The 22,640-nt window shown below is 45.3% G+C and overlaps 1 protein-coding gene across 1 annotated transcript in view; it reads left to right on the forward strand.

Annotated features, from left to right (window-relative positions):
- LOC147102876 (dynein axonemal heavy chain 17-like) overlaps positions 1 to 22,640 on the forward strand; it is a 908,504-nt gene that overhangs the window by 711,456 nt on the left and 174,408 nt on the right. The window contains exon 55 of the mRNA XM_085963770.1: positions 4,701 to 4,862. Coding sequence (XP_085819896.1) covers positions 4,701 to 4,862 — 162 coding nt within the window. The remainder of the gene's footprint in view (positions 1 to 4,700; positions 4,863 to 22,640) is intronic.

Here is a 22,640-nt window from a genome sequence, read left to right on the forward strand (position 1 = left end):
CTGCTCCATGGCCCTCTGCCAAATTGCTGGAGCCGAAGCCACTCCAAAAACCAGTCTATTATATCGATACAAGCCTCTGTGCATGTTGATTGTGAGATACTGGCGCGACTCTTCCTCAACTTCCATCTGTAAGTACGCTTGCGCCAGGTCTATCTTGGTGAAGTGTTTCCCGCCAGACAATGAAGCAAAGATATCCTCAATCCGCGGAAGCGGATATTGCACCGTGTGAAGCACCGGATTAACTGTGATCTTGAAGTCTCCACAGATGCAGACCTTCCCTGGTTCCCCTGGCTTGTTACTCGATGAACGCTTCATGATGGGAACAATGGGCGTGGCCCACTCACTCCAGTCCACCTTAGACAGTACTCCTGAACGTTCTAGCCCTTCCAGCTCAGCTTCCACAGCAGGTCGTATCGCATAAGGTACCGGTCTGGCTTTGAAAAATTTTGGGTTTGCATGTTCTGCAATCTTGATTTTTGCCGTAATTCCTCTCAGTGTTCCCAGTCCCTGTTGGAACACCTCTTTAGCCTCATCCAATATTCTGGACAATCGTTCAGGTTTGACATCTTTTTTTCCGGAATCTACCGTTATTGCTTTTAGGGAGTGCCAGTCCATATTTATTTTCCTGATCCACTCCCATCCCAGAAGTGTTGGACCTCCCTCAGGTAGTACATATAAGTCCATTCCTTGGTGTTCTTTGCCCTTGTGTACCACCTTGACTTTTATCTTTCCGATGGGGTATACTCTTTGCCCTGTGTATGTCTGCAATACTATCTCCGTAGCCCGTAGGGGAATATGTGTGAATAACCTTTTGTAATCTTGTTTATTCATGACCGTCAACGCCGATCCGGTGTCCAATTCCATCTTCACTTGGACTCCTGCTATCTGAAGTGTGACCCAGATAGTTTGTAGGTCAGCTTCCTTACTCACATTGTGAATTCTCAGACTACCCAGTTCCTTGCTGTTGGAGTCTGAATCCGAATTCTGTTCACCCGAACTCTTCTCAGCCACCTTATGTGCCTTTCTGCACTTTTCCTGCGGTGACTTTTTGTTGCTGGTCTTCTTTCCTGACCGGCATACTTTAGCTATGTGACCAAGCTTGCCACATTTTCTACATTCCTGATTTTTAAACCAGCATTGGTTCTGATCGTGTGTTGTCTTTCCACAACGATAACATTTCGCTGTACCCAAAGCCATTTGATCTATGCTGAGTACCGCTGCCTTCAGCTGCATTTTCACAGTGCCTCTCGCTGCGGCTTCGTGCGATGCTGCAATAGTGACAGCCTTATCAAGTGTAAGATCATTCTCTTCAAGCAGCCGCTTTTGTGTTCCTTCTTTCGACAATCCACACACGAATTTGTCTCTCAGTGCCTCTGTCAGTCTTTCCCCAAACTGACAGTATTTCGCTAGCTTACGCAGTTCAATTAAATACTCTGCGTTGCTTTCCTCTTTCAGTTGCGTTCTCGCATAAAATTTAAATCGTTCCGCTAACATCAGCAGTGTGGGGTTCAAATGATTTCTCAGGACAGCAACAATATTAGCGAAAGCCTGATCCGCCGGTTTAGCTGGTGATAGAAGATGCTTCAATAGCCCGTATGTCTTCGCACCCATTGAGTTTAGTAAGGTTAGTGCTTTATCTTCATCTGATATTTTATTTGCCTTACAATAAATCTCTATGCGTTCTACATACGTGGCCCAATCTTCAACATCGGCATCGAAATCGTTGATGTTACCACGCTTAGGCATCCTCGCAATCTTCGTGGTAGAAGGGATGATCACTGCCTGTTGCTGATGGAAGGCTTCGTGTCAGGATTCTTCCTTGCTCTTCAGACCCGAGTCTTTTCTCAGCAGGATGATGAGGGCGGATGCCTCTTCTCGACGCCCGTTAAACTGCCTTGGATATATCTCTGCTGCAGGGTAAGATCGTCATCGTCGCCACTGTTAAGTCTGTGTGTTCTAGTTATTGTTAATAAGAATCACTGCACACAGACCACAAGAATAAATTCAACAGGTCTTTACTAGTCGAAGGTCAGGCTGAACTGCCCAATAAATCATTACACAGCACTTATATACCGGTGTGGTCACCACCGGTATTACAGTATACAGCAGCCAAGATAAAGTAGTGCATCTCTTAAAATAGTTCTCTTAAAGGTGGAACGGTTACATACACCACATGATGGTCGAAGGTTGCTTTTGTGACTGGAAGCCTGTGTCCAGTGGGGTACCTCAGGGATCGGTGCTGGGTCCCTTGCTGTTTGTGATCTACATAAATGATTTGGATGAGAATGTAAAAGGTATGATCAGTAAGTTCGCAGATGACACGAAAATTGGTGGGGTGGTAAATTGCGAGGAGGAAAGCCTCAGGCTACAGGACGATATAAACGGGTTGGTCAGATGGGCGGAAAAGTGGCAAATGGAATTTAACCCTGAAAAGTGCGAGGTGATGCATTTTGGACGGACAAATAAGGCAAGGGAATACACAATGAGTGGTAGGACCCTAGGAAGTACAAAGGGTCAGAGGGACCTTGGTGTACATGTACATAGATCCCTGAAAGCAGTGGAACAGGTAGACAAGGTGGTTAAAAAGGCATATGGGATACTTGCCTTCATTAGCCGAGGCATAGAATATAAGAGCAGGGAGGTTATGATGGAGCTGTACAAAACGCTGGTGAGGCCACAGCTGGAGTACTGTGTGCAGTTCTGGTCGCCTCACTATAGGAAGGATGTGATTGCTTTGGAGAGGGTGCAGAGAAGATTCACCAGGATGTTACACACAGAATCACACAGAAACCCCACAGTGCAGATAGAGGCCATTCGGCCCATCGAGCCTGCGCCGACACATATCCCACCCGATCCCCGTAACCCCTACACCAACACATATCCCACTCTATCCCCGTAACCCCACATATTTAATCCCCCTAACACTAAGGGTCAATTTATCATAGCCAATCAACCTAACCCGCACATCTTTGGACTGTGGGAGGAAACCGGAGCACCCGGAGGAAACCCACGCAAACACGGGGAGAATGTGCAAACTCCACACAGACAGTCACCTGAGGCCAGATTCGAACCCGGGTCCCTGCTGGGATGGAGCGCCTCAGCTATGAAGAAAGACTAAACAGGCTGGGGTTGTTTTCCTTGGAGCAAAGAAGGTTGAGGGGGGACCTGATAGAGGCGTACAAAATGATGAGGGGCATAGATAGGGTAGATAAAGAGGAACTTTTCCCCTTAGTAAGGGGGTCAATAACAAGGGGGCATAGATTCAAGGTAAGGGGCAGGAGGTTTAGAGGGGATTTGAGGAGGAACTTTTTCACCCAGAGGGTGGTTGGAATCTGGAACTCACTGCCTGAAAGGGTGGTAGAGGCAGGAACCCTCATAACATTCAAGAAGCATTTGGATGAGCACTTGAAATGCCATTGCATACAAGGCTATGGACCAAATGCTGGAAAATGGGATTAGACTGGACAGGGATTGATGGACGACGCAGACACGATGGGCCGTATAACTATGACTCTGGTACTTTTGACTGAATTGAACTGCTTTTAATTTGTTCATTTTTAGTCGGCGCAGACACGATGGGCCGAAGGGCCTCTTTCTGTGCTGTATAACTATGACTCTGGTACTTTTGACTGAATTGAACTACTTTTAATTTGTTCATTTTTAGTCAATCAGATATTTGTTTTTAAACTAACTGGTAGAAACACCTTTCAGCCAATCACTAATTTTTGCCCTACGGTCATGTAATGCCTTGAAATGTGAAACCTTTGAAAGGTGTGATGCAATGGATGTTCCTAGATCCAGAACTGTTAATTATATAAGGGTCAATAATGGAGCCAGCATGAATACTGCTGGTGCTAGTGCTGTGCTGATATTGTCTGTACCTCGACACAAATCAGTTTATCTTGGCAGATAACACAAAGTCGGCTCATTTCCACAATATACTGGCACACCAGATATATGCTCATGGCACATTAGCAGCACTTAGGCCACAATGTCATATGCAGGAGCCAGCGAAGGACTGCTGGTTAAATGCACATGCGCAATAACCTTCTTTTACCAGCATAAGGGTTAAAATAAATGTTAAAATAATTTTTTTTAATGATTTAAACTTTCACTTATATTTAAAATTCATTTAGGTTATTTTTGTCTCGTTTAAAAATGTTTAAATTTATTTTTCAAAAAATTAAATTTTTATTTTAAATGTTTAATTAAAGGTATTTTAATTAATTTTGAGCCTGTGATTATTTATTTTTATTTCAATGTTGTGAAATTGTATTTATTAGGTGATTTCTATTATACTTATGGGGATTCCGTACGTAAATGGAATCCCCATAAACATAATAGGAATCCCCTTTGTCATTGGTTGGCCTGGCCCACGTGATCCCAGAGACGCTTGTGAACCACATGTGCCCCTGGGATGCCTGGGCCTTTATGCAGGCGTACGCCTGGAGGCCCAGGACCTCAAGAGTCCGAAGCTTCGGAGCCATCAGGTACGTTTTCTTGCGGTTTGGAGGCATACGCGGGCAGCAAGCCTCCGACTGCAACTTCCAGGCCATTAGATCCTGTTAAGAGCTACAACTAAATGAGCCTGCATGTCTGCTTCCCCATCAGTCTTATCTACTGCAATCCATTAAAACTATATCAGTATATTACTGCTGTAATGATACACTTATATTTTTATTAAACTGTTTTTATTGCAGGGTTTTCTGTTTGCAACAACAGAATGTGCGAAAACTGCTCATGATTTAGTCCGACTCCTGTTACATGAAACTGCTCGAGTTTATGGTGATAAATTAGTTGAGCAACATGACACAGAAAACTTTCCAAGACATCAGCAGCACATGTGTAAAACATTCTTTCAGGTAATTAATTGTTTGCATTAAAAAAAATATCTTCCAGGTAAAAAGGAAACAATTACAAGAACTGTAGTGTATGTGCCTTTAAGAGCCCCAGGTGTGCTGTAATGCCGGTAATTGCCACTCGGGCTATATAAGCCTGTATATTGTGTATATCCGTTAGAACCCCCCCCCCCAGACTTTGCTTAGTAAACACCTATGAACCAACTCCTGTCTTCAGTGTCTTTATCAACACACGGACACTACAGTGGCGACGAAGTGGAAACGGACTTACCTGCAATTCGGCAGCACCTCAAGGACATCGATTCCTCGGGCGTCCAGAAAACTCAAGGAAGTGAGAGAAGCTGTGGTTTCACCAGCTGGCCAAGCTGGTGGCAGGTACTGCGCTAATCCTTCCTGGGCATCAGGCTGGGGCTCCAGCGGCTGGCTCTACAGCTGAGACAGGCAGCGAAATCGGAGGCAAGCAATAACGGACTGGGAGGGAGCACTCGGGAGACGGCCGGCGCGGCAAGCAGGTCAGCGTTCAGACCTGGAGAGAAACTCCGGCGGGAACGAGTCTCCAACAGTAAATAAAATTTTAAAAAAGAACGGAAACCGCAGTAAACAGCGTTGTCATCTGCAGCAGCGGCGGGAAAGCGCGGGAAGCGCCATATCTTTGCTGCAGAAAAGAAAAAAAAGCGCGGGAAGCGCCATATCTTTTCTGAAATGCCTAAGTCTGGCAATATTGATGCTTTTGATAGCGAAATAGAGGATTGGACCACATACGTGGAAAGAGTAGAGGTATATTGCACTGCAAATGGAATAGAAGATGAAAAAAAAGCTTCAGTACTTCTGAACTTAATGGGTGCAAAGGCATACGGGCTGTTACGAAATGTAATCACTCCAGCCAAACCAAAGGACAAGAATTTTAAAGAAATTGTTGATAGCCTGCAGGAGCACTTAAACCCAACACCGCTGCTGATAGCGGAATGATTCAAGTTCTTCAAGAGAAATCAACACAAGAATGAAAGTAACGCTGATTACCTAACCGAATTAAGAAAGCTATCAAAGTACTGCCAATTCGGGGCAGGACTATCAGATTATCTTCGAGACAAATTCGTTTGCGGTCTCTTAAGTGAAGGAACACAAAAAAGGCTGCTTTCTGAAAAAGATTTAACATTGGACAAAGCTTTCAGTATGGCTGTATCATACGAAGCAGCAGCAAGAGGAGCTGCAGAGATACAACAAAAGACACAGGACTTCGGCACCCATGAAATGACACAGGGTTTCGAAAGATGTTATCGCTGCGGCAGATCCACCCATAACCAGAGGGACTGCTGGTTTAAGGACAAAGCATGCAGGCAATGCGGAAAGATTGGACACATTGCACGGGTATGCCAATCTGGACAAAATAAATCCACAGACAGAAAAAAAAATCAATAAAGAAAAGTACAGGAAGGTACAAATGATGACGGACAGTAGCTCCGAAGACCAGAAGAGCGATAGCGACTTCGAAAACAAGAGACTAAGCTGTCTCAAATTACATAATGTACTTGCCAAAGATGATTACCAAACCATTTGGGTTACCCTCACGATAGCAGGGTCCCCAGTTAAAATGGAGCTAGATACAGGATCAGCTCTAACCGTAATAAATCGACGGGACTACGAGAGGCTATTTTCGCATATACCTCTAAACGACACATCCATTATCTTAAAAACATATACGGGGCAGAAAGTATACCCCAAAGGAAAAATAAGGGTGCCTGTTGTATACAATGGCAAAGAAATACAAAAGTTGTATTTATACATTCTACAAGATGGTGGTCCACTGTTGTTGGGACGTGAATGGATCAGAAAGATACGTTTAGACTGGCACTCCATTCAGGCACTGACGGTGACCAGTAAGAAAAAAAACAATGATGACATCATACCTGAACGATTAAAAGACATCTTGGCCAACGCCAAAGAAGTGTTTCAAGAGAAACTAGGAACCTTGAAAGGCATCACCGCCTCAATAAAAGTGGAAGATGCAGCAATTCCCAAATTTTTTAAGGCAAGACCGGTGCCATACGCAATACGTCCAGCAGTTGAGGCAGAGCTGGAGAATTTGGAAAAAGCAGGCGTATTATCCAAAATAGATTGGAGCGAGTGGGCAACACCCATCGTTCCAGTCATGAAAAAAGCATTGAATAAAGATAAATCTGAAGAACAGAGAAAAATTCGCATCTGTGGAGACTTCAAGGTGACTGTAAACCCGGTCCTTCACACAGTACAGTATCCTCTTCCGAGGATAGAAGATATTTTCGCCTCACTATCCGGAGGGAAACGTTTCACCAAAATTGACTTGGCACAGGCATATCTACAGATGGAGGTTGAGGAGGCCTCTAAAAATTATCTCACAATAAACACACACAAAGGCCTGTACCAGTACAATCGACTGGTTTTTGGAGTAGCACCAGCTCCAGCTATCTGGCAAAGAGCTATGGAGCAAGTCCTGCAAGGGATTCCGGGGACTCAATGCTACCTAGACGACATCCTTGTAACAGGAGAAAACGACAACGAGCACCTTGCCAATTTGGAGCAGGTGCTCACTAGGCTGAAAGAACGGGGCCTACGAGCGAATCGCCCCAAGTGCGAATTTTTCCAAAATCAGATATCATATTGTGGCCACATAATTAATACTGAAGGGTTGCATAAGTCACCTGAAAAAATTGAAGCGGTCATAAAAGCCCCAGCACCTGAAAATGTTTCACAATTAAGGCCGTTCCTGGGATTAATAAATTACTATCATAAATTTTTACCGAACTTATCAACCCTTCTACACCCTCTTAATGAACTTCTACAAACAGGAGTGATTTGGAAATGGAACGAAGACTGTAAACGTGCCTTCCATAAATGCAAAGACTTAATCACATCCAAAGAAGTTTTGGCTCATTACAACCCATCACTGCCAATCAGACTGGTGTGCGATGCATCCCCTTACGGCATAGGAGCAGTATTATCCCATAAATTCCCTGATGGCTCAGAACGGCCGATAGCTTTTGCGTCACGCTCATTAAACTCAGCTGAGCATAACTATGCCCAAATCGACAGGGAAGCACTCAGCCTGGTATGGGGAGTGAAGAAATTCAACCATTACCTACACGGACAAAAATTTACCTTGTTGACTGACCATCAACCCCTCATCTCCATATTCAACCCTAAAAAAGGTGTTCCCATTATGACAGTGCAAAGGCTACAGAGGTGGTCCCTTTTTCTAGGGGCACACCAATACAACATAGAATACAAAGGTTCAAAACAGCATGGGAATGCTGACGGTTTATCACGCCTACTGTTGCCAACGGTAGAAGAGGCACCTACAGTAGACCCAGTAGAGATGTTTCACTCTACCATAGTGGAATGTCTACCAGTAACAAATTCTGCCATTGAAAGGGAGACGAGAAATGACCCGACTCTCTCACGGGTCTACGATTTAACAGTGAAGGGATGGCCAGCACATGGCGAACCACTGTTGCCAGCATTCTCGCAAAGACGAGAACAGCTGTCAGTGTACCGAGGAACCTTGATGTGTGGATCCAGAGTGGTAATTCCACCCAAACTCCAGGATAAAGTGCTAAAGGAGCTTCACGAGGGGCATCTGGGTGGAGTGAAAATGAAGAACCTAGCAAGGGTGTTTGTATGGTGGCCAGGTATCGATGGAGACATTGAAGAAATGACCAAGAGCTGCCTAGGATGCCAGAAGGTCCAAAACGCTCCACCACAAGCCCCTCTACATCCATGGGAGTGGCCCTCATCTCCCTGGCAAAGGGTGCACATCGACTTTGCTGGTCCATTTATGGACTCAATGTTCTTAATCACAGTTGATGCACACTCCAAGTGGCTGGAGGTAATAAAGATGTCCTCCACCACCACGGGAAAAAACATCACAGTATTAAGGACCATATTTGCCAGGAATGGGCTGCCGGAACAGATATGTTCTGATAATGGACCGCAATTTGTGTCCGAAGAATTCAGAAAGTTCTTAAAAAACAATGGGGTTAAGCACTACATGTCCGCCCCATACCATCCCGCCACCAATGGGTTGGCTGAAAGGTTTGTCCAGACCTTCAAGAAGGCCATAAAGGCCATGGGTAATGAAGACATAAAACTTCAGCACAAGGTGGATAACTTCTTATTCGCATACAGGAATGCAACACATATGGTTACCAACCAAACTCCCGCCATGATGTTCTTCAATAGAAACCTAAGATGCCGGCTGGATTTGGTCAAGCCCAACATCAGAAGGGACGTGGAGAACCGGCAGTTTCAAGGCATGAATGAAAGGTCAACTAGAACCTTCCAGATAGGTCAACATGTTTTGGCCCGGGACTACCGTACCGAGAAATGGCAGCCTGGAACTATCTGCACACGACTAGGACCACTGATGTATACCGTGGACATGGGAGAAAGCATAATAAGGTGCCATGCTGACCAAATCATAAAGTCATCCGAAAAGGGACAACCTACACCACAACTCTATACATCTAACGATGAAGTAGAGATACCCATATCTACCTCCGATCCGGTGATACTGGAACCCGATGAACCCGACACTGGCATTCAAGCCGAATCAGCCTTGCCAGAAGAACTTACTATACCACCAGAAACTACTACACCCCCGAGGCGTTATCCGGGCCGAGGCAGGAAGCCTCCTGAGAGACTGACTTATAATTAATTAACTACAGCAATGTATATTATTTTGCTTATAACATGTAATTAATAATTGCTTAAAATATGATGTACTGGTTAGCTAAAAGGGGAGGAATTGTAGTGTATGTGCCTTTAAGAGCCCCAGGTTGGCTGTAATGCCGGTAATTGCCACTCGGGCTATATAAGCCTGTATATTGTGCATATCCGTTAGAACCCCCCCAGACTTTGCTTCGTAAATACCTATGAACCAACTCCTGTCTTCAGTGTCTTTATCAACACATGGACACTACAAGAACTGCATAATTATTATTTAATTTCATTGATAATTAATAACATAGAGTACGATGGAAATTGCAGCAGCTTCTTAGAATTTAGAATACCATTAATGAAGCTGTCAAAATAAAGGCAAGGTTAATGGCAGTCGGCGTTATTTTTTGCAACGCTAGGCGAGGGGCAGGTGCGCAGTTAAACGTGGGTATCCAAAAGTTTTGTGTGGCACTGGTCTGCCGTTATCTTCGTGAAAACAGCATCTCACTGTCTGCCTTACAATTGAAATGAATTGAATGGTGTGAAGTTGCTGTATTTGCACAGTAGTTATGAACTAAAGTCGCCACAGAAAGTTAGGGCTGGTCTGAAGTGATGCAAGGAGCCTGTCTTGGTGTCATTTTAGGTCACACATATTTAATTAAGCCAGGATTTAGAGAAAGGGAGCCTTTTAGCTGTCAGAGATTCTTTTAACAATGTGCTAAGTGTTAATTACTGCCAATCAACCTCTTTGGCACTGAAAATTAATTATTACAAGCAAAATTGGCCTCCTTAGTGCCTCTCATATCGCCTCCGGGGCAGCGATAACGGGGCTCTAACAATTTACTGCCCAGGCGCGGCGAGCTGAACGACTCCCGCTAACTTGGCTGGGAGGTTTGCGGCAGCGATAACACTTTGTGCTATGATCTCCTGCGCCTGGATTGCCGTGCACATCCCGAACTTTGGATCTGCCCCCTGCAGCATTGACAGGCGAAAACACTGACGGCTGCAGGAGGCATTGTTCGGGAGGCCGGGCGCTTCGGGGTCGGAAGTTAAATGGGAGGTTGCCGAGGTAAGTAGGCTTTTTTTCAATTCTCCTGGGCTGCGATCGATCAGCCCGGCACTCTGCTGGAGTGCATGGGGCTGATCGGGCTGGATCGCGGATGCCGCCGGGGACCAGCTAACTTGTCCCAATGTAGAGCCTGCAGAGATGGCCCTTCCCTTTAAGGACATTATGCAGCGCTACACCTCTACTGCCCCGCCTGCATCCTTTAGCGCTCCAGGAAGGAAGTGGCGCACTTGATTTAGTGCTCCACTTCCTCCCTAGAGTGCAAACACTGAATTTAGAAAAAGCTGGGAAGCATTAGCGCCTGGTGCTAAGTTTCCTAGCTTTCAAAGGTTACTGCCCCCAAATGGGGCAATACTGAATTTCTCCCCCTTAGAGTCTCATTCCTTCAGGTTTTAATTGTTGATGGAGATTTTAAAAATGTCAAATTAAAAATATTTTTAAAAACTTTTTCCTCTCAATCCAATCTTTCTTTCCCTCTCTTTATTTCTCTTTCTATATATGATTTGACATTGAATTCGCCCACTCTAATTTACACTTCCTTCTCCACCCTTGCGCTGTTAATTTCACAAACCTTCAATCTGATTGGTCAAGAAGATACACAGTTGCTTCCCCTCTTCACTCAGGTCCCAGATGCCGTTTCCCTCACTGTGACATTATCAGCTTGCACTTTCAGCAACTTGCCTCGCAAAAAATTTAAAAACCTAAATTTGCAAGGGAAAGTCTAACTAACGGCAAATGCTGTTAGATGCCCTGCTGCAGCAAATTGTGGCACATTAAAGCAAGGTCTCATCTGCCCTCTCAGGTGGACATAAAAGATCCCATGGCACTATTCAAAGAAGAGCATGAAGTTCTTCCGGTGTCATGGCCAAAAATTATCCCTCAGACACCACCACCAAAAACAGATTGTTTGGTAATTTATCTAATTGCTGTTTGTGGGACCTTGCTGTGTGTAAATTGGCTGCCATGTTTCCCTACATTACAACAGTGACTACCCTTTAAAGGTAATTGATTGGTTGTGAAGTGCTTTGGGACATCCTGAGGTAATGAAAGGTGCTATATAAATACAACTTCTTTCTCTTTCTCATTTATTTGTGTAGCTACTACAGTAAACTCTTGTTTAAATGGCACTTAATCATCCAGAATTCTTTAATAACCGGCAAAATAGATAACTGGTAATCTTGCCGAATCCATCCATTTTTCGTTTTTCCGAGTCCGAGTTTCCCACGGTGGCCAAGTTAGTCAGTGATTTTTATTTTATTTGTTAAAAATTGCCTACCTCTCTGTTATCCAGAAATTTTCATCAACCGGCACCATCCGTAGGTGCCAGATACAAAAGAGTTTATTGTCATTTTAGAGGGTGAACTGTATGTTGGTCCCTATGGTGCCCAAGGAAGAAAAGGGGCAGCAACCAATACATTGAGGTGTCTGCCCTAATTGGGTCATTGAACTTTTTCTGGCACTGGACTGCAGTTCTGGGGGTGAGAGGGGTGGCACTCAGTGTCACTGCCACCTCTCTTTATATTGCATGCAAGAAATGTTCTGCCATTTCCTCCCATGAGCACCCAACAGTCTTTCTCTCCTTTGCTACATCTCATCCAGGATTGTCTTATTAATATTATGTGTTCTGCTTTCTGTCTCATTGCAATGATCTTCTCCCTTTTTTGGGTCCCTCTGCTAGGTCTTCCACTTGAAGACATGCTTTAACAGTGGCAAAAAATCACACATGAGCCATCGATTACAACTACCCGATTGGCAATTAAATGTGCCAAAACACTTTCCTACTTACGCGCTTCTCGGCCAGCCTGCTGCTGCAATTTTTGTCCATTCTTGGCTTTTTAAAGGCTGCACTTTGTAATGATCAGTAACATGTCTTTCTAGAATGGTACACTAGGTGGAGCTATATGTTTAGTAGGGGGTGACCCACGATGCACTAGTCAAGATGGATACTGTATACTAGTCCACATGGCTGAATAAATGACTAGCAAAAGCTAGCTGTTCATAATGAAAACGTCTATTTATTTATGAACATAACATGGTACCAGAAGTGGTAATATCTGCTGAATATTGTGAAACGCGACATGGAGAATTTGAAGCCACCGGAGGGTTTGAAACTCACGGGGAATGTCGACTGCAATTGGCGGACTTTCAAACAACAATTCGAACTCTACATTGCCGCCATCGGGTTCGGTATGAAGCCAGACGCAAGGAAAATAGCGTTGCTGCTCACGGTTGCAGGCCCGCAGGCAATAGAGGTATTTAATACATTTGTATTTGATCAAGAGGAGGACGGAGAAAAGATGGACGTCTTGCTAAAGAAGTTTGATACACATTGTTCTCCCAAAAAGAACGAGACCTATTAGAGGTACGTGTTCCGTTCATGGACACAGCAGCAAAATGAGACTTGATAGCTTTGTGACTGATCTGAAACTGAAAGCACAGACATGTAATTTCTCTGAACTGAAATCATCCATGATTCGTGACCAGATTGTGTTTGGTACTCATGATAAAAAGGTCAGGGAACGTCTGTTAAGAGAAACCGAACTAACATTGGAAGATGCTGTGAAAATATGCCACGCCAGTGAGCTAGCTCGGCAGCACGCAAAGACTTTCAGTGAAATTAAAAATGAAGCGACTGTGGTGAGTGACAGTGCAGCTGTCGGTGCTGTGTCCTGCAAGGGGAAGAAACGTGGGCAGAACAGAAATGCAAAGCAATCGGAGGATGGAACTTTTAATTGTAAACGCTGTGGTTACCAGCACCAGTCAAGACAATGCCCAGCGTTTGAAAAATGTACACAAAATGTAATGGAAAGAATCACTTTGCCAAACAATGCTTTTCAAAAGTAAAAACAAAGAAAGGGCAACAAGTCAATGTGATTGAGGACACTGATTTAAGTGAGACATTTTTTGTAGGAATGGTGTCATGTGACAATATAGAAAAGGATACAGAAAATGTGCAGCCTTCAGGAATGGACAATGCTGAACATAAAGTTAATGCAGTAAAAGAGGACAAATGGATAATGCCACTGCAGGTAAATGGAGCATTAGTTACATTGAAACTAGACACTGGGGCAAAAAGCAAACTTAATCAGTATGAGTGACATTAACAATATGAAAGAAAAGCCCAAAATACAGAAAAAGTCAGTACTACTGAAGAACTATAATGGACAGAAAATAGATAGCTTAGGTGTATGCAGACTTAAAGTGACAGTCAAAGACGAAGTGCATTATCTCATGTTTTCTGTTGTGGCTGAAGGACTAGATTCACTATTAGGTGACAAAGCTTGTGAGGACTTAGAACTGGTCAAGAGAGTCTACCGTATAAACTGTGCCATAAGCAGACCAGATGACTCAGTGGATTCTGTAGTGAGTAATTTCCAGGATGTGTTCAATGGATTTGGAGTTCTACCATTCACTTACAAGATCCAGCTAAAGGAGGATGCTCAGCCAGTGGTACATGCTCCACGGAAAGTTCCAGCACCCCTGCGTGACCGGCTCAAGAAAGAACTGGACAGAATGACCACACTAGGAGTCATCAGGAAAGTCGAAGAGCCAACAGACTGGGTTAACTCCATGGTATGTGTAAAGAAAAAGAACAATAATCTAAGAGTATGCTTGGATCCAAAGGACTTAAATGCAAACATAAAACGTGAACACTACCAGATTTCCAAGCGAGAAGAAATCACCAGTGAAATGTCAGGTGCCAGATATGTCAGGTGCCTCACAAGGATTTTGGCAACTAAAACTGGATGAAGAGAGCACCAAATACTGTACCTTCAACACACCATTTGGCAGGTATTGTTTCCTCAGAATGCCTTTCGGGATAATATCTGCATCTGAAATCTTTCATAGAGCGATGGAACATATAATTGAAGGTCTGGAAGGAGTTCGGGTCTATGTTGATGACATCATCATCTGGGGCTCCACACTGAAAGAACACAATGAGAGACTGACTAAAGTGCTACAGAGCATACGCCGGAATGGACTGAAGCTCAACAAAGCCAAGTGTCAGTTTGGCATCCAGGAAGTCACTTTCCTAGGAGATAATCTATCTGGTAAAGGAATAGAGCCAGATATGGAAAAAGTAAACGCCATACTCAACATGCCCCGACCCACTGACAAAAAAGGAGTGCTACGCATCATGGGGATGATAAACTTCATTGGAAAGTTCATTCCTAACTTGTCAGCCAAGACAGCCTGTCTGCGAGACCTGCTACATAAAACAAATGAGTTTGCATCAAAGTGTCAACGGATGCATCAAAAGATGGCCTAGGCCCGGTCTTGCTACAAGCAGAGGGTGGAGATTGGAAGCCTGTTGCCTATGCCTCCAGGTCTATGACTGATACTGAGTGTCGATACGCCCAGATTGAAAAGGAATGTCTAGGCTTGGTAGTTGGACTAGAAAAGTTCCATGGCTACATATATGGACTTCCCACCTTCACAGTTGAGACAGACCACTGCCCACTGGTTGCCATCATAAAAAAAAACCTGAATGAGATGTCTCCAAGGATTCAACGACTCATGATGAAGCTGCCAAGATATGACTTTGAACTGATCTACACACCAGACAAACACATAGTGTTAGCAGATGCACTATCCCGAGCACCCACAATGAGTCATGTGAGCTCTACTGAGGAAGACGTGGATGTTCATGTGAGTATGGTCACTGCTGCGCTGCCCATGTCAGACACAAAATCAAAGCAAATAGCAGAAGAAACAGTAAAAGATACAGTGTTACAAACAGTAATAGAGGACATTCATCATGGTTGGCCAAAAGGTTCCAGTCCAAAGTACTATCACATTAGATCAGAGTTGAGTGTCGCAAGTGGACTATTACTAAAACAGAACAGAATAGTCATTCCACAGGCTCTACGTCGAGACATGCTCAAAAGGATTCATGAGGGACACCTCGGAATTGAAAAATGCAAAAGGAGAGCAAGAGACACTGTTTATTGGCCTGGCATAAGTAAGGACATTGAGAACATGATAGGCAAATGTGAGACATGTCAGAAACACCAAAACAAACAAGCAAAGGAACCAATGATAGTAGCTGACTTACCAACAGCACCATGGCAAAAGGTTGGTATGGACCTTTTTCATTTGAATGGTAAAGACTATCTATTAGTGATTGACTACTATTCTAACTATCCTGAGATGGCGTTGCTCTCAAGCACATCAGCAAGCAATGTCATAATGCATGTTAAATCCATCTTCGCCAGACATGGAATTCCCAGGATTGCCGTTAGCGACAATGGTCCGTGCTTCAACTGTAAGGAGTGGCAACAGTTTGCAGCACATTATGACTTTCAGCACATCACATCCAGTCCTCTGTATGCTCAGTCAAATGGTAAGGCAGAGAAAGGTGTTCAAGTTCTCAAACAGCTACTGAGGAAAGCAACAGAAAGCAAGTCTGATCCTTATCTCGCCCTGCTGAGCTACCGAGCCTCCCCTTTAGACTGTGGTTCTTCACCTGCTGAACTCCTAATGGGTCACAAGTTGCACACCTCGCTACCCTGCTGTGCAAAAGAAAAGCAGAGTAAGGAACTGAGACAGAGACTTCAACTGTTAAAGCTGAAACAGAAATCACACTATGACAAGTCATCCAAAACTCTGAAACCATTGACAAGGGATGATGTTGTCAGGATTGAGGATCCAGATGCATGGAACAGGAAAGCTACAGTTCTTGAGGAAGTAGGACCAAGGTCATACACTGTTAGAACTGAGGAAGGACAGATTCTCAGGAGGAACCGCCGTTCCCTCCTGAAAACACAAGAAACTATCCAAGAGCAAATCGATGACAATGCCGCAACTGAATCTTGTCACTCACCACCAGAACAATTTAACACAAACACACATACAGGCTCTCATGCAAACACATCAGACTTACCTGTGCTGAGAAGATCCACACGTGAAGTAAAAAAGCCTGATAGACTTAATCTTTGAAGACAAAGAAAACTATAATAAAAGAATGAAAAGCTTAGAGTTCATAAAGTAAAGCTTTGAAGATGTGTTGACTGTTGTGAAGATGTTTATGTTGTTATGATTGATTGATATTGATTTTGTTTGACCTCAAAGGAAGGGGGATGTAATGATCAGTAACATGTCATTCTAGAATGTTACACTAGGTGGAGCTGTATGTTTAGTAGGGGGCGACCCACGATGCACTAGTCAAGATGGATACTGTATACTAGTCCACATGGCTGAATAAATGACTAGCAAAAGCTAGCTGTTCATAATGAAAACGTCTATTTATTTATGAACATAAAACACACTTCTAATTCCCAATCCCTGCCATGCTCTCCCACCCCCACCCCCCCACCCCGCCAAATGCTACTCCCATTTTACAAAGTAGTTGCGCTACTGAAGTGCCAATAAATACTTAAATGAGCTGACACCACAATTTATGGCGGGGCCAGTGCTGGACAGCATTGGCAGTAGAATGCAAGCATAAATGGCCCTGTGGAATTTCAGGGCGAGTCTCCAATGTTGTGGTAGTAATATCCTGCTGGATGCTGAGGATTAGCATAATTCAAAGAATAAAGTAGACTACTGAAGATAGGTAAGTATTGCTATTTCATTTTCATTTTCACAAAGTATTTTGTACTGGTTGTGGCATATTTTGTTTACATACACTTATACATAGTTAACATAGTAGTGTTACTCACTACATGATCAGAGTGTTTTATTGAAGGGTAGTGGTATAAAGCTTTTCTCTTTCAGATAATGACTGACCTGCTATGCATAGTCAAGCATCTGTTGCTTTTATGATAGCGTGTAGCTCTTTATTGTGGCTATTTACTGCTGTTTTGTACATTTTATCACAATTTTATATCCTTCTCCTGAGAAAACAAACATTCAGAGGAGACTCAAATGGGCAACATCTTAAAAAGTATGCGTTCACAGCAAAAGTTGGCTTTCATTAACAGACTGTGTCTCCTATGAAACAAAACCTAGGCCTATGCGCATCCCTTGTCCTTATCCTTTTATTGTGATATTGTGGCGGAGCCACTGAGGGACTCTGAACAACTGTACATAATTCCCTTTAATTATGTGTTAGCTACAGACTGAATCTGTACCAATGTATATACTGTTTGCATGTACAGGGCGCGGTCCCTTTAAGAGCGCGAGCAAACGCGATGACGTCATGCCGCTAATCACGTGATCACCAAAATGCGGGAAAAACGTGATGACGTCATGACGCCATCCACGGGACCGCCCCAGCAGTCCTCGTGGAGCCTCCGACCTGTTAAGACCTGTATTCATAGTTCTCTTGCATCAATCTGTTTAAACTCGTTAGTTTGACATTAAAAACCTTTTTGATTGATTGCCTGCGTTGAACTCAATCTCTAGATAGGAATTTGACTATTCCTACATTGGTGACCCCGACTTTTGTGAACGGATTTCGCGAAAGGATCACAGCATGGAGGCAAACGCCGTTTCGTTGAAGCTGCCGTAGTTCTGGGAGCAACAGGCGACCTCGTGGTTCATCCAAGTTGAAGCCCAGTTCACCCTGAGAGGCATCATTGAGGATCAGACCCGGTACTTATACGTGGTCTCCGCTCTCGACAGCTCTGCCGCCTCGCGGCTCATCAGTCTTCTCGGGAATCCCCCGACAGACCGCAAGTATGAGACCCTCAAGGCGCGGTTGCTACAGGTTTTTGGGCTCACGAAATCAGAGCGCGCCTGGCGGCTGCTCGCTATGCCCGGGATCGGGGACTCCAAACCTTCCGAGCTGATGAGCCAAATGCTCACACTCCTCGGCTCCGAACCGGAATGCTTTCTCTTCAGAGAGTTATTCCTCAGCCAATTACCGGAGCAGGTGCAAGCGGCCTTGGCGAGATCCGAGGTCGACGACTGCGCAACGCTCGCTGCTGAGGCAGACAAAATATTCGCAGTTACGCAACAGTACTGCGCGGCCATGAGGCGGCCATCCCCCATAGCCGCCACCCCAGCTCCTCAGCCCGTGGAGCTGTGCTTCTACCACGCGCGGTTTGGCGCGAAGGCGAGATGTTGCCGCCCTCCCTGCAGCTTCTCTCAAAAAAAAACTCCGTCCAATGAAGAACGGGTCTAACGCGTGCCCCGCGGCTACGATGGCAATCAGCAATGCAGGCAAGCTGCCCTTCATCACAGATGCCCTCTCCGTTCGTCGGTTCCTGTGCGACACCGGAGCACAGTGCAGCATTCTACCCGCGTCAGCTCTTGATGTACGGGCTGGGAGGCACGGCCTCCCCCTCGAAATGGCTAACGGCAGTGCTATTCGGACCTTCGGCAGACAGTGGGTCCAGGTGTGTTTCGGCGGCCAGCGGTTTTTCTGGGAATTTGTTACGGCCAAGGTTTCGCAAGCCATTCTCGGTGCAGATTTCCTGTGCGCCAACGGCCTACTGGTCGATGTACGGAACCGGCGACTGATTAACGCGGTCACGTTTCACTCTATCCCTTGCCACCATAGTAACACCATGTCGCGCACCATCTCCTGCGCTTTCCCGACTCCTGATGAGTTCGCTCGCCTGCTAGGCGAATTTCCAGACCTGACCAGGCCCACGTTCTCCTCCACGGCCACGAAACATGGTGTGGAACACCACATCACCACCACCACCACCGGCCCCCCGGTCCACGCGCGGGCCCGGCGCCTCGAACCTGGCAAGCTAGCGGTCGCGAAGGCGGAGTTCACAACAATGGAGCGTTTAGGGATTATTCGCAGGTCGAATAGTCCCTGGTCTTCGCCTCTTCACATCATACCGAAACCTGGCGGCGGATGGCGGCCCTGCGGTGACTATCGGCGCCTCAACGATGCCGCCACTCCTGATCGATACCCGATCCCCCACATCCAGGATTTCTCTGCCCATTTGGCAGGAAACACCGTTTTTTCCAAGGTTGACCTTGTCCGAGGCTATCACCAGGTCCCGGTGCACCCGCAAGACGTCCCGAAGACCGCAGTCATCACCCCTTTTGGTCTCTTCGAATTTTTAAGGATGCCGTTTGGGTTGAAGAACGCCGCCCAGGCTTTCCAGCGCCTCATGGACTCCGTGCTGCAGGACCTCAAGTTCCTTTTCGTCTATTTAGACGATATTCTCATTGCCAGTCCTAATAAGGAGGAGCACATCTCTCACCTACGCACCCTCTTTCGACGCCTCAGCCAACACGGCCTGATTATCAACCCAGCCAAGTGTCAGTTTGGTCTGCACCAAATCGATTTCCTGGGACATCGCATTACCTCAGAGGGAGCGGTTCCTTTGCAAGCAAAGGTAGAGGCGGTGACCTCCTTTCCACGCCCGCAGAACACAAAGGCCCTACAGGAATTCCTCGGCATGGTAAACTTTTACCACCGTTTCGTGCCTAAGGCAGCACTGCTCATGCAGCCCCTGTACGAGGCCCTCAAGGGCAAGTCTGGCAAGGATCTGGTAGGCTCTAGATAGGAATTTGACTATTCCTACATTGGGGGTTCCTACATTGGGGGTGAGTTCGACACAGGCAATCAATCAAAAAGGTTTTTAATGTCAAACTAACGAGTTTAAACAGATTGATGCAAGAGAACTATGAATACAGGTCTTAACAGGTCGGAGGCTCCACGAGGACTGCTGGGGCGGTCCCGTGGATGGCGTCATGACGTCATCACGTTTTTCCCGCGTTTTGGTGATCACGTGATTAGCAGCATGACGTCATCGCGTTTGCTCGCGCTCTTAAAGGGACCGCGCCCTGTACATGCAAACAGTATGTACAATGGTACAGATTCAGTCTGTAGCTAACACATTATTATGTTCAGAGTCCCTCAATGGCTCTGCCACAATATCAGCTACTATAGATCATGTCCACCATTTTCTCCTAACTCCTTTTAAAAGGTATAAACCATACCACCAGACTAAAGCATATGGTTGGTAATTTTTGAGTCTGTGTTCCTGGTATTGAGCTTCAGCCACCAGTCATTCATATTGAAATGGTTGGATAATCATGCACAGTGAGTGTCCAAATTTCTAATATTCTCCCATTAGGTGAGGCTCCCTCCCAGAAGAGTAAACTCATAAACCTATTCCCAAGACTAGAAATAATAGATCTACTTACACAGAAGCAGAAAGACACAACAATACTTAAAGAGCAATACTTAAAACATTAAAGACAGAATCAGTTCCCAAGGAATTAAAATGCCTCATTACATTGAATGACTGATGAGCAGGTGTTTGCATATAGTCTGTTTACCTGAGACCGATTGATGCTTTAGTCAAGTACAACTTACTGAGCACCTCAGTTGAAGCCTCTTTATCTTAACTAATTGACAGTACAAACAACCTGGCCTGGTCCTGCAGACCATCTGTCTCCAAGCCTCTTTTCCCCATTTTGAAATTGGGTTAAGGGAAGGCAGCTTCCATTTTAACTGGTTATTTCAAAACTGTATGATATAAACTTCAAAAATCTTCCTATTTGCTAAAATAGCTTCTATTTGATGTATGGAAAGGATGTAGCAAAGTAAATAACATAAAATAAAAACAGAAAATGCTGGCAATACTCAGTAGGTTTTGCAGCATCTGTGGTGAGAGAAACAGTTAAGGGCTGGAATTTTCCCTGTCGGGTCGGGTGTGTGTGGGCCACGTAGCAGGTCGGTACCATGATGTATTGATCAGCCCGCTCTTCATAGTGTAATGGCCCCTATTAAAGCCAAAATGCGCGTTTCCCGGCCCTATTAAATGGTATGAGTCTGATAACATCATCGATGACTCATTTCTAGCATGGATATTTAAAGCAGCCTCAGCCACATTGCATTTGAAGGTGCATGTAGGAGTGTGGAGGGAGGATTGGAGAGGTGTGTCTTGTTGCGGAGAAATAGAAAAATGACTTCACTAAGACAGAGGGCTGCACCCCGCTTTTCCAATGAATCATTACATATACTTGTGGAGGAACTCAGAGCATGCAAGGTGGTCCTCTTCCCTGCTGATGGGCGGAAGAGACCTCCCCAAGAGACCAAAAGAGCCTGGCTCCAAATAGTTGAAGAGGTCAACAGCAGAGATGTCGTAAGGAGGACCTGGGTGCAGTGCAGGAAGCGCTTCAATGATCTGATGAGATCAGGAAAGGTGAGTGCAAGGCCACACTCACCTTCATCTTGATGTGCCTGTCACCACATCCCCATCACTGCTCTGCCTTCCCAAGTCTACTCCTACACATCATTCTTCATACCAACATACCTTGCATGTCCTCCTTTCCCTCTCTCTCTATGTACGTACACACATCTCCATCTAACCAACCACCCTTCACACTCACCCTCATCCTAATGTAATCTTACCAAGTAACAGCACAGAAAGAGACCATTTGGCATTGGCACCACACTCCCTCATAGTCACCCTGTACAGATGTAACCCACACATTCCTTACACTCATTCCATCACTCTCACTCAAACTTCTCTGCTTTGCCTCCTTGCAGGAGGAGAGCCCACAAAAGGGAAAGGGAGCCCTCCATCCTTCAGCACCTTAACTACAGCAAAGGAAGTGGCTCTGGAGGTCTCAAGAGTTGCAGAGCTGCTGGCGGTGGGAGACGGAGAGAGAGGAACCTATCATCAACCTAGTGACAGAATTACATCTCATACAGCCACACAGCATACAGCAGTCACTCATATGGTGACTGATGTCAGCAGACAGTATGGGCTGGATTTTCATTCAGCAGTCGGGAAGGAGGCGAGACTACAACTTTCGGGTTTTAGTCCCGCCTCCATCGACGCCCGGCCAGTCGACACGACTTTCCCTTGATTGACCTTGTTGAGCCCGCCCAGCGGGCTCAACGGGCTCAGCAGGCCAATTAAGGGCCACCCGGCAACAGGTGACGTCACAGACTGAAATTTTATCTGTCAAGAGGTGCTGACAGATGAAATATCAGTGTTTCACAGCTGTTTGAAGCTGTCAAACACTGACAGTCTGACTTCTAACCTGAGTCCTTCTACGCAGACTCAGTTAGAACTGTCACCGGCACTGAAAGCTGAAGGCTGTCACTTTTGACAGATTGCAGCCATTCAGCTTTCAGTGCCGGCTGAGTGATGGACTCC

Source organism: Somniosus microcephalus, chromosome 21, assembly GCF_052327205.1.
Source record: "Somniosus microcephalus isolate GS21.2 chromosome 21, FLI_Smic_1.0, whole genome shotgun sequence".
In the NCBI taxonomy this organism is placed as follows: Eukaryota; Metazoa; Chordata; class Chondrichthyes; order Squaliformes; family Somniosidae; genus Somniosus; species Somniosus microcephalus.